This window comes from Eschrichtius robustus, chromosome 2 (genome assembly GCF_028021215.1).
Source record: "Eschrichtius robustus isolate mEscRob2 chromosome 2, mEscRob2.pri, whole genome shotgun sequence".
NCBI classification, from domain to species: Eukaryota; Metazoa; Chordata; class Mammalia; order Artiodactyla; family Eschrichtiidae; genus Eschrichtius; species Eschrichtius robustus.
Window position 1 is genome coordinate 143,628,631 of NC_090825.1, and position 12,790 is coordinate 143,641,420.

Genomic DNA, 12,790 nt, shown 5'->3' on the forward strand with positions numbered 1-12,790 from the left:
GCAGTCCTTTTTAGTAGCCGTTGGGGAAAAGCTAAGATTTTATCCAAAATTTCCCCTTATATGTGCATACAAACCTGTAAGAGGGCCATTATTTTGAGAATATTTCATGAGGTTTTCTAAAGCAAGCCCTAAGAATTTTAACAATCATATCACCTATAAATAATTTTCATAACATTTATTTTGTCATTAGGTTTTAATCTTCTTACTAATGATAATAACTGATCCTCTCTGAATCAGGGCAGATTGTTAGACCCATTTCACAGAGGAATAAACTGAGGTTCAGGAAACTGAGTCCCTCAAGGTCCCAGGATATGGAAATGGTGGAAATGGCATGGACTTCTGGGCCTCATTCATTGCCTTTCTGCAACGCCATGTTGTCCCAGCAGCGTTTAGCTGTGGACCTCAAGTTTCACTAGAGAAACCTAGATAAGATGGTTGATCCAGGATTAAATCCTACCTTTTCTTTCCCACATCCTACCTGGGAGAGTCACTAAACTCCCTGAGCCTCAGATTCATCGTTTGTGGGGAGGTAATGACCATGTCTCCGAAGGGAGGGATGATGTGACTTCACGTACGGAACCTGTCTGGAATGGAGCTGGTAGTCACTTGTGAAAGCTGATGATTTTTTAAGAGCTCATCTTGTACAGCTGTTTTTCTATTGACTGCATGTTAAGAACTTCTCTGTTGGTTTCACGGATTGCTCTGAAGGATTCCCTGATTCTTGAAAGAGAACCTGAAATTCAGGTGGCAGCCACAACTTCAGAATGGGACAAAATTAGGTAGGATTTGGTGTTTACCACAGCATTGAAGTTAATGCTTAGTCCCTCTGTTAAGGAAAGATTGGCGCTAACAGGGTCAGCCAAATGCTCCTTTTAAAGCAGTGCTTGGCATGCCAGAGCCCATGGGCCAAGTCTGGCCCACTGCCTATTTTTATAAATAAAGTTTTATTGGACCACAGCCACGTTCATCTGTTGACAAATTGTCTGTGGCAGCTATAACAACAGAGTTGAGTGGTTGCAGTGGAGACAGTTTGGCCCATAAAGCCTAAATATTTACTCTCTGTCACTTGACAGAAAAAGTTTGCCAAGCCCTGCTCTACACTAATGGCATAAACTTTGTATCAGGAAAGTCACTGGAGAAGTCTTCCACCGTTAGGGAAAGTTCCCAGGAGCATGTTATGTACCAATGAGGGGAAAGAAAAAAGTAAAAGGGTAAAAACCAGATCACAAAAGAAAGAAACTGGCAACACATTTAGAACTAGTTTGAGACGGTAAGATAAAGAACAATCTTTTGCTTAAGAACATGATGGGAAATGATATCCTTTTGGTCACCTTGTGTGTTTTTTTACAAAAAAATTTTGTAAATCTTTTTTTTTCTAATTTTTATTGGAGTATAGTAGATTTACAATGTTGTGTTAGTTTCAGGTGTACAGTAAAGTGCGTCAGTTATACATATACATGTATCTACTCTTTTTTAGATTCTTTTCCCATATAGGTCGTTACAGAGTAGAGTAGAGTAGAATTCCCTGGTGCTATACAGTTGGTCCTTATCTATTTTATATGTAGTAGTATGTACATGTCAATCCCAATCGTCCAGTTTATCCCCCCCACTTTCCCCCTTGGTAACCATAAGCTTGTTTTCTACATCTGTGACTCCATTTCTGTTTTGTAAATAAGTTTATTTGCACCATTTTTTGAGATTCCACATATAAGTGATAGCATGTGATATTTGTCTTTCTCTGTCTGACTGACCTCACTCAGTATGACAATCTCCAGGTCCATGCGTTCGCCTTGTGTTTAAACGCAAAGGCTTGATACACATGACAGCAAACCCCACACACAGCAGCTGGCTTAGCTGGAGTCTATAAAGACTCAGTGGAATGGTTAATAACAAAACCAGTAACAATGGCACATCTACAGAGAGTTGACCATGTACTAGCTCCTGGATTTGGCCCTTCTGGGGACTAGATCAGTTAACCCACAGAGTAGTTATATGAGGTCATTACTACCAATATTCTGTTTTCCAGTTGAGGAAGCCCAGACTCAGAGAAGTTAAACAAGTTGCCCAAGGTCACACACAGCTAGTAAGAGGTGGAGTCAGGATTCAAACTCTCCCAGAGCCTGTGCTCTTAACCACTGGATTGCTTTGGATTCTAGCCAAATAAATCCCTTTCCCCTTCCACACAGCAACTTGTCTGGGGGCCATATTATCTAATAATGGCTTCTGACCTCCATTGCCTTTATCTACATGGACACAGACGGTGGTAGTGAGATGCCCTTCCCCCAGGCCATTACCCTCATTCGCCTGTCGGAGCTGGGAATAGCAATTCTCCCCAGAGGATTTCTCTTGTCTGGACTGTAGCTTAAAGAGAAAGTCAAAGGTAATCGGCCTAATAGTTGGGCAGACATCTTGATAGAGCAATGATAGTAATTGGCCTGAAATGTAGGGAAAAGTGCAGTGTTTTATTTGGTTCAGAGATCCTCCCACACACATCTATTATCGGAGCACACTCCGTCAAGAGCAGCCAAGAGCGCCGGAAGCCCCTGTGATATGAAACAGAAGGAAGGATGTTAGATGGGTGTTGACCAGCCATCACACTAAATATACCTTTGACTCAGGGATGTCTTTTGTGTTTTGGAGAGAAGCAGCCTGCTTTCAGAAATGAGTTTCATCTCAGGGTACAACAGAGTGGCATTCTTGAAGCACGGTGCAGATTTCGGGGAGGCTAGCCTCCACTTGTATAAAAATCCCATTTCCTGGGCTAACTCTCATCACCTGCCTTGTTTCCTCAACAAAAGTCCGACCAGGTTGACAAAAAGGAAAGCTGATAAGATTTCAAGAGTAATATTTAATTGGGTGTTGGCAAAAGGGGACTGAGAGAGGTGAGCTCCTTCTATATTTCAGCAGTACTACATAATTGTTTCTTTCCTCAAAAACTGTAGAAATGCTTCAGAGACAAGACTTGGGTGGGGGGGTGGCATGGTGGGAATGTAAATTGATACAGCCACTAGGGAGAACAGTATGGAGGTTCCTTAAAAAACTAAAAACAGAGCTACCATATGACCCAGCAATCCCACTACTGGGCATATACCCTGAGGAAACCATAATTCAAAAAGACACATGCACCCCAATGTTCATTGCAGCACTATTTGCAGTAGCCAGGACACAGAAGCAACCTAAGTGTCCATTGACAGATGAATGGATAGAGATGTGGTACATATATACAATGGAATGTTACTCAGCCATAAAAAGGAATGAAATTGTGCCATTTGCAGAGACGTGGATAGACCTAGAGACTGTCATATAGAGTGAAGTAAGTCAGAAAGAGAAAAACAAACATCGTATAATATCACTTATATTTGAAATCTAGAAAAATGAGGCAGTAGAGCTTATTTGCAAAGCAGAAATAGAGACAAAGACGTAGAGAACAAACGTATGGATACCAAGGTGGCGGGGAGGTGGGATGAATTGGGAGATTGGGATTGACATATATACACTACTATACATAAGATAGATAACTAATGAGAACCTACTGTATAGCACAGGGAACTCTACTCAGTGCTCTGTGGTGACCTAAATGGGAAGGAAATCCGAAAAAGAGGGGATATATGCATATGTATAGCTGATTCACTTTGCCATACAGCAGAAACTAACACAACATTCTAAAGCAACTATACTCCAATAAAAATTAATTTTAAAAAAAGACCTGGGGAAATTGAATGAAACATACTCTTCACTGCAGTTTTTGCTTATTTTGGATTCTCCCACCCTCTGAGATGCGTGCACGTACACACATACATACACACTTCAATGATTATTTACCAAGGACCTACTGTGTGCCAAGCATTGAGAATACCCGGGTGATCAGTTCAGATCTGGTCTCTTCCTCATGGAGCTTGATGAGAGAAGACAGATAGGTAAAAAGACAATTATAGGAATTAGGGGAAGATAGAGGAAAGGGTACAAAACCCAGGTTGAGGGCAGTAGGGAAGGAAGAGGCCTAGAAGCTAAATGTTTTCTAAACTGAGACTTAAGGATAAATACCTCAGCTACAGGGCAAGGAGGCCTTCCAGCCCAGCACAGAGCCTATGCAAAGACCTTAGTCCTTTTCCCTGGGACTGTGGTAGCAAAGAGCTTCCTCTCTTCGCTGCTCTATCTCTGAGGATGTTAGGTTGAAGAACAGGGAGCTTTGACCTCGGCCATGTCAATCTCCACCAAACCATCCCCAGACCCAGATGCTCAGTGAGAATCTAGCTCTACTTTGCTGTCCGAGTGGCTTCTGAACATGCAAGCTGGATAATGTCGTGTTTATGTTTAAAATTTTTCATTTGCTCCCATTGGTCCCAGAATAAAATTTAACTCATCCACACGGTCTCCAGGGCCCCAGATGATCTGGGTTTCTCCAGACTCATCTTAGGTCACTCTCTTCCTTTGTAGCTACCCTCCAGCCACGTGGGATTCAGTTCTGCTGTTTTCCGCCTCAGGGCCTTTGCATCAGCTCTTCCTTCTGCCTGGGATACTCCTGGGATACTCTTTCTTGCTTGCTTTTTTTTTTTTTTTTTTTTTTGGCCACGCTGCGAGGCTTGCAGGATCTTAGTTCCCCGACCAGGGATGAAACCTCGGCCTACTGCAGTGGAAGTACGGAGTCCTAACCACTGGACCGCCAGGGAATTCCCCTGCCTGGAATACTCTTCACCTCGCTTTTCACTTGGCTGTTCCAGCTCACCCTTATATGTCCCATGCATAGAATAGAGACGCCCTCCCTGACTGTCCTTTCTCAGTAGCTTCCTCCTCTTAGTCCCTATCGCAGTATCCTATTCTCTTCAAAGCACATATCACAATTTTTATTTGATTTGCTAATTTTTTTGGCCTGTGTTCTCTATGACAGTGGAAGTTCTGTGAGGGCAGGGACCGTGTCTGTCTTAGTCACCATTGTATTCACCAGTGCCTTGTAGGGTGGCTTGCATATAACAGTTGCTCAGTTAATAAAGTAAACCCTATGTCAAGGACTGTGGCAGGTCTGAGATCTCACCCTCATTGTCAGCTGACACAGGAGCCGGCCACAGTCTCATAGATGTTATCAGAAGAGGAGGTGCTCCTGGGTCAGAGACAAAAGACTGTATTCCTCAGAACAATGTAATATCCACAGTATCAGCACATGTGCCAGTTCCAAGCCCCAGTTGCCACAGGGCAACACAAACAGAGCCAGGTGTTACCTACACAGGCAGTGGGTTACATGACAGGAGAGAAACTCTGAATTTACTATCCTTGGGTGTCCAAATGGGCCGTGAGCCTACTCATTCTTTTCTCCAGAGGGAGACATTATCTTTATTTATACTGGATACTAAGTAAACTTGCCCTTTGCTCTGGAGGCAGACACTGTCTCTATCTCCCAAGGCTGTTCACTATACAGACAGCCTTTAAAAAAAGATAGTCCAGAGCTAAGGAGTCAGTGCCTCTGCTCATAAGACATTCAGGAGCACAAGACACCCATGGCAAATTGTCTCCTGACATCATGTGAAATTGCTGACTTTTGACCTGCAAAAGCAGCTACTTCGTATGATTCAACCTAATGCTTTTTGAATGAAAGAGGGAAGGGAGGATGAATAGATGAAACAAATCAATAGCCACTTGGATGCTTCTCAGCCCACCTTTATTCTGCCAACCTCAAGGAGTTGAGCCTGCAGTGATAATTGTTAGACACTAAGGACATTGGCTTGGGAATTCCCTGGCGGTCCAGTGGTTAGGACTCTGTGTTTTCACTGCTGAGGGCTCGGGTTCAGTCCCTGGTCAGGGAACTAAGATCCTCAAGCCATGCAGCGAAGCCAAAGAAAAAAAAAAAAGAAGAAGAAAGTAAATTGGCTTGATACTGATTTTGAAAAAGCAGGTACACTGATTGAGTTCTCCTAGTGCCAGAAACCAACCACACCCGGATTCTGGAAGAAGAGAGCTGAGAAGTGAAGCACTGTAGAAAGAAAGCACTACGGTGTGGTTTGGTTTTTCAGTCCAGAGTGGGAATAAATGGGAAATTCGGTTTAAAGGAAAACCTCCCTTACTATTCACAGGTGACTCCATTAGGGACAATTAGACTTCCTAGTCTTTCCTGCATATCACCAAGCCAATGTCCCCAACTCCCCAAGGACTGTGTCATGTCATCTTTGGGGCATAGTGGCTTTTGATCATCTTAGTAATTTAGAACCTGAAAGTCTAAATGTGTTTATCTGAATGTAAGGCAAAATTAGGTTAATAATAATCATAATTTTAAAAGAGTATGAGTACTTCTGTGCAGACCCAAATCAACATGAAAAAGTTCCAAAATGATCCCTTTGAAGGCATTACTTGAGAGTACACATAGCAAGGTAAATCATAAAATAAGACGGCTATACAGGTTAGAACAAGGGTGAACTAATTGATTTTCTTGAAAAATAAGATCTGCAAAAAGCTAGGCATAAAAGGCCTTTTGTACCACCCCAAACCTACTACTTAATGAATCCCCAAATCATGCCAAAATTGATCAGTCTTATGTATTTAGACTTCTTTTTCTTTAACGCAGGGGATTTTTTTGCTCTATAAATCTGAGATCAGGAGCCACCACTGTCATTTGGAGAATCACTCTCTATCCCTAAGGCTAAAAGCTGATATCCCACATCTCAGACCAAATCTCAGATTGACAGGATGATATTGGGGCAGGGTGGGGCTTACAGTGTTTAAAAACTTGCCAGCATTCAACCTTGGAAAATTGTAGTTTTTAAATCCAGATAAGTAGTTTCTCTTGAAAAAGCAAAAATTGCAGCAGTGTTAGCCCCATATTCCTGCCTGGGCTAATCACATGGAGAGCAGTGGTTACATCCATGCATTGTTCAAGTTGCCCTAGTCCCCACCCATCCCTGTTCTCCTCCTTCACTCACTTCTCCCTACCGGTCCTGTGTAGGCATCTGAGGTTACTACCACTGCTCCTGAAAAACAGTGGATGGCTGACTATTAAATTGCTTCACCAGCAGGCAGAGAAAAAAGTAATTGTTCAATTTCTCTCTTTTTCAGATTCAGTGCAGGACTGTCCACGTAACTGCCATGGGAATGGCGAATGTGTATCCGGGCTGTGTCACTGCTTTCCAGGATTTCTAGGAGTAGACTGTGCTAAAGGTATTTACCACCACTTCCCTGCTATGACTGGAAAATAGAAAATAGGCTTCTCAAAAGGGGTGGGAGAAGGGGCACTAAAGTAGCCTCCCCAGAAAATTCCACTGGGATATCTTTTAAACCCGTGCATGCTACACGTCCTAACGCTTTGGCAAAGAGTAGACTTCAATGTATGACAACTGGCCAATATACCTGTAAGAGCAGGGCAGGTATCCTTGGCATTGAGGTGTGCTGAGAAGAAAGATTTGCTAAAAATGAGATGGTTAGATTTCCTGTAAAAGCAGAAGTGAATTACCATCACTCCTTTCTTATAATCATTAACATCCATGTAATGGAAGATTAAGCATCTCAGGGTTAGTAAATTTCATTCATTCTGGCCAGCTATGCTCTTAATCTAGGAAGTGCTATTTAGCTTGGTGGAATTGGTTTTAAATTGTATTATTAATTTATCTACACTGCTTGGCACAGAATGACGGGGGCCCTGGGATTCTTGGGGGGAAAGTATTATAAGAAAGAAAATGACTCTCACAAGAACAGAGGACTTAGGGCTGCATACCTAGGTAGCAAGAGACCTTGAGCTTGACCTTCAAGCAGTGCGATCACAGGCGAGTGCAGTGGAGAGCAGAGGTTCTCACACTTTTTAGACATGGTATGTGCACACACACACACACACACACAAGTGTACATTCTAGATAAATACAACCGTAAAATTAAAATGAGACTTTCACAAACAACACTTCATGTTTCTTTTCTATTCTGTCCTGTTTCACTTTTTAAAAATGAAATACACTGACTACACTGATTCCCCACCCGCCAGTGAGTCTGAAAAACAGTGATGGAGAGGTTCCAGGCCCTTGCTCAGGAGTCAGGCGTTCCTGGGTTCCAATCCCAAGCTCAGCCATTCAGGATCTCTGTGATCTTGAGCACAGAGATCTAACATTTCTGAATCTCCGTTTCCTCCTCTGGGAAAGCGGGGAAATCCTTCCTAAATTCATTGTGAGGATGGAATGCAAGAACACACCCTAAGCTCTTAGCAGAACACATTGTGAGCCCTCGGAGGGTTTAGTTTCACCATCTTTTATTTACATATGTCATAGTATATTTACTTATACATTCATATAATATTTTCATCCTTTTATGTGCTCTTCATTAAAAAAACCATCCTACCTTGACGTTCTGAGAGAGAGGCAGTCATTAATCAAGCCGCTCTGGAAAAGCTAAATCACAATGGCTTGGGAAAATCGTGTTTCAGATATTCACAGTATTTCAAAGATTTGCAATCCCCATCCTTCTGAATGCTGACTGATCAGTGAATAGGCCTCTTTTAAGTGCCTGAAGTTCTGAATTTGGTTGCACGTGTGTGAGACTCATTCCTAGATGACACCACCTATGGATACGTTCATACAGGTTTGGTAAACCTGTCAGATACAAAAGGAAAAGAGAGCACGAAGCCACCGGACCGTTCTCTTGGCTGCTTTTCACCTTGGCACGCTCTGCCCCGGGGGCATGTGGACACGTGCCTAAGCAGACACTGGAGCCTGGTGCTTCTCGCAGCCAGCCCTTTGCTCCGGTTCTGAAGGGCTCTGATGAGGCAGGTAGATGACACCCTGCCGCACGGTGCCATGTACTTTTCAGAGCGAAGGCTTTAAAGGAGGGAAAACCTCAGTAGCATTCGAATGGCTTTCCTTGCGTAATCTAATTTCCTAGGAGTGAAGGCTTTAATGAGAGGAAGGACAGAATAGTCCTTTTTTCTGTGGCTGCAAATGGGCTGAACCCTCAGCTGCAGGGCCTGTGAGCTGTAAATGTATATTAACACTGACACACATCAATGTATTATTAATCCTAAAAACGGTGTGTGCTCTGACTGCACATCCAGGGGATCAGCCTTTCAGCCCTAAGTACCCCAGCCATTTAAGAACTCTTCACTCTCGATCCATTTGCAGATGAGCGTCCATTCTGCATTATGGATCTGTAATGGGGTGTGCATTTAGCTGCTTAAAAGGCCTCTCGGTGTGCGTTTTGCATTCACCACCTGTACTGTGGCCGGGCGCACGCTCCGAGCGTGCATTAGCCATGGTATATAATTGATCCTCACGAAACAAATATCGAGTGGCTGTTAGGAGTAGTTCCTCCTGCATACTCAGAAGCTGTTCCTGAAATCAGCCTCTGAACTTGTATATTTTAATTCAGCTGTTGTTTAATTCAGCTGTTGATGCCTACAGTGGACAAAATTGAAGCGTTTAGAGGCTAAAATTGCTTTCTCCTCGTTTCCCCATTTATTCTTGGCAAAGTTGGCTTCGGAATGTCAGGAGTAAGCTTCTACCGCTTTGCCCTAAAGATGTTCTTCCTCAGTATTTTTGAAATTTAAGCTACTTCATTAACAATGACGGTCTTTGGAGACACTCTAAACCCTTGTTTCCCACACTTTGCTCTTTCATGTACCACCTTTATGTTTTTTGCCAAATTCATGGGCCATCAGAATTTTTATTTCCTTCACATATTTCTTTGAGTCTACCCATTAGGTTTACATAGATGAATTTATTTTAAAAGGACTCAGGTCAAAATGAAAAGTTAAAAAAGGGAAAATTGGAATCCATTGCAATAAATAGGAAATGTTGGTGCCGCCTTTAAATCTACTGAGAAAGGAATATTTCCCTTTATTTTTAATTTTATTGAAGTATAATTGATTTACAATGTTGTGTTAGTTTCTGGTGTACAGCAAAGTGATTCAGTTTTATATATATATATTTTTTTTGTATTCTTTTCCATTATGGTTTATCAGAGGATATTGAATATAGTTCCCTGTGCTATACAGTAGGACCTTGTTGTTTATCCATCCTATATATACTAGTTTGCATCTACTAATACCAAACTCCTAATCCATCCCTTCCCCACCTCCCCCTCTGCCTTGGCAACCACAAGTCTGATCTCTATGTCTGTGAGTCTGTCTCTGTTTTGTAGATAGGTTCATTTGTGTCATATTTTAGATTCATATAAGTGATATCCTATGGTATTTGTCATTCTCTTTCTGACTTACTTTGCCTAGTATGATAATCTCTAGGTCCATCCATGTTGCTGCAAATGGCATTATTTCATTCTTTTTTATGGCTGAGTCATATTCCATTGTGTGTATATATATACCGCATCTTCTTTATCCATTCATCTGTCGATGGACATTTAGATTTTTTCCATATCTTGGCTATTGTAAATAGTGTACTATGAACATAGAGTGCATGTATCTTTTTGAATTATAGTTTTGTCTGGATATATGCCCAGGAGAGGGATTGCTAGCTCATATGACAACTCTATTTTTAGTTTTTTGAGGAAACTCCATACCGTTCTCCATAGGTGCACCATTTACATTCCCACCAACAGTGTAGGAGAGTTCCCTTTTCTCCACACCCTCTCCAGCATTTGTTATTTGTAGACTTTTTAATGATGGCCGTTCTGACTGGTGTGAGGTGGTACCTCATTGGAGTTTTGATTTGCATTCAAGAAAGGAATCTTTGCACTGCCCTGAGCAATCAATCTCAGTCAGCTTCTCACACATTCATTTCACATCGAGAATCCCCAAATTGGGTCCTACTGTATATATAGCACATGTGAGGCAGCCTGGCTCCTAGAGAAATTCAAGCCTTGAGCATCTCATCTCCTAAGTACGGGCTCCTGAAAATAACAAAATTCACTACCTACACCTGTGTGATATAGTGAGCACCCAGTAAAAATAGGCACACAGATTTAACTCTACCAGCTTCAAATGGGTAAACCTAATGATTAGCTCCTGATTTACTTGTGGTCGGTTAAGCCTCCATTTCGGATAGTTTTAATAACAACTAATAGTTATTACGTATTAAAGATGTACCAGGCATTGTGTAAGTACATACTACATACTATCTTATCTGTTCTCATATCAACAGTGTGAGATAAATCCTATTTTAACCACCACCCCCCCAATATTTTAAGCTTTTTATCTTAAAAGCATTTTTGTCTTGCAGTCAAGTTGCAAAAATAGCACATAGAGTTCCCAGAGTTCACTCAGCTTCCCCTAATGTCAACATTTTAAATTATCAAAGTTCAGTTAGTGAAACCAGGAAATTAACATTGATCGATGCTATTGAGTAATTCACAGACTTGTTTCTAATTTTGCCCTTTTTTTTTTTTTTCTGGTCCAGATCCCGCACTGTGTTTAGTTGTCATGTCTCCTTAGTCCCCTCCAATCTGCGAGGGCTCCTCACTCTTTTCTTGTCTTTCATGACCTTGACCGTCTTGAAGAGTACTGGTCAGGTATTTTTCAGCTTGTCCCTGGATATGGGTTTGTCTGATGTTTACTCGTGATTAGATGGAGGTTATGCATTTTTCGCAAGACGCTATGCCCTCCTCAGTGAATCCTATCAAAGATGCATTTCTGATCTTTAACAAGAAAAAGATTCAAACGTGGTTGTGTGTGTGAGCATGTGTGTGCCTTCTCCTCACCCCTCACGCCTAAGGCAGAGATGCTTGGGTGGCCGTATCCCATTGGTCCAGCACAGTCTGTCAGTGACTATGACACATTGCTACTCACAAACAACTTTTGAGCCCAGGAAGCTCGTAGGTGTTAGCAGGGAGTGACCTGGAGCAACCAGGGTGAGGTAATCGAGCTAGCAAGTGCAGAGAGGAGAGACAGCTGGTCCCTAGGCCCCTGCTACCCTGAACAGTGCATGCCATCTCCCGGCCGTGGCCCACAATCATGTCCCTTCTTTCTTGATAAAAGCCCTTAGGAGGGCCCGAGCCCAGGTCCACCCGTATCACAAACTCGCATTCCCCTTTGTTCCTGCACTGCCAGCTGTGCCCAGGATGCCTCGGGTCTGCCAGTTTCTGCTACTGCAGGCTCAGGCCCTCCTGCCAGAGGGAGAATTCGCCACATTAGCAAGCGAGATTCCCATCACATCCGAGCGGCCGGGTGTGTGTCCAAGTGACAGAAATGCGGATTTACTCTCCTGACCTCATGCTGCACCTCCCGTGCCCTCGGATGAGCGGTGCAGACGACAGCTCCTTGTCTCCTGATAAACCTGCCAGTCTGCATCAGGCATCCGAAGACATCCTCGCAGTGAATGGAGGAAGCAGTCAGCATGAATTTGCAGGGCATTCATTCCTCAGCCCCCACCAAACTGGGTGCTCCGAGGGGCTCAGATGTCAAAGTGGAACTGACCCTCACCCCAAAAGAATGTATGAGGGTTCTAACACCTTGTTCCAAATCAGTCAAGGGGACCAAGCTTATTCGTGCATCCAGCAAATGCTTGTCATGTGCCTGCTGTGAGCCAGGTGCTGCACTAAGCACCAGAAATACAATGATGGGCAAGAACGCCAGGGCCTGCCTCTGAGAGCTTCCGGTCTGATGGATGCACGTGATAAGTAAGTGGGAAATGTAAGCGTAAGTCCAAATTGCGGGGTTGTGGGCTCTGAATGCTATAGAGGTTATTAAGGAGAAGATAAGGAAGTTCATGAAGCAACAAAGTGTGGATCTATGAAAATAGTCAATTAGTATCGGGGAATGTGAAGAAAATTCCATGGAGGGAGAGTCTAGTAAAGGAGCAACACTGAATAGTGTCTTCTAGCATAGAATTTCATTAATTGTTTAATGCAGTAAGCAATCTGTTCAGATTCAGAGCTT

The 12,790-nt window shown here is 42.8% G+C and overlaps 1 protein-coding gene across 5 annotated transcripts in view; it reads left to right on the top strand.

Moving 5' to 3' along the window:
- Window positions 1–12,790, top strand: part of TENM2 (teneurin transmembrane protein 2) — a 998,704-nt gene that overhangs the window by 812,434 nt on the left and 173,480 nt on the right. For all 5 annotated transcript variants that reach the window (XM_068536332.1, XM_068536333.1, XM_068536336.1 and 2 more), the window contains one exon: window positions 7,042–7,143. In XM_068536332.1, coding sequence (XP_068392433.1) covers window positions 7,042–7,143 — 102 coding nt within the window. The remainder of the gene's footprint in view (window positions 1–7,041; window positions 7,144–12,790) is intronic.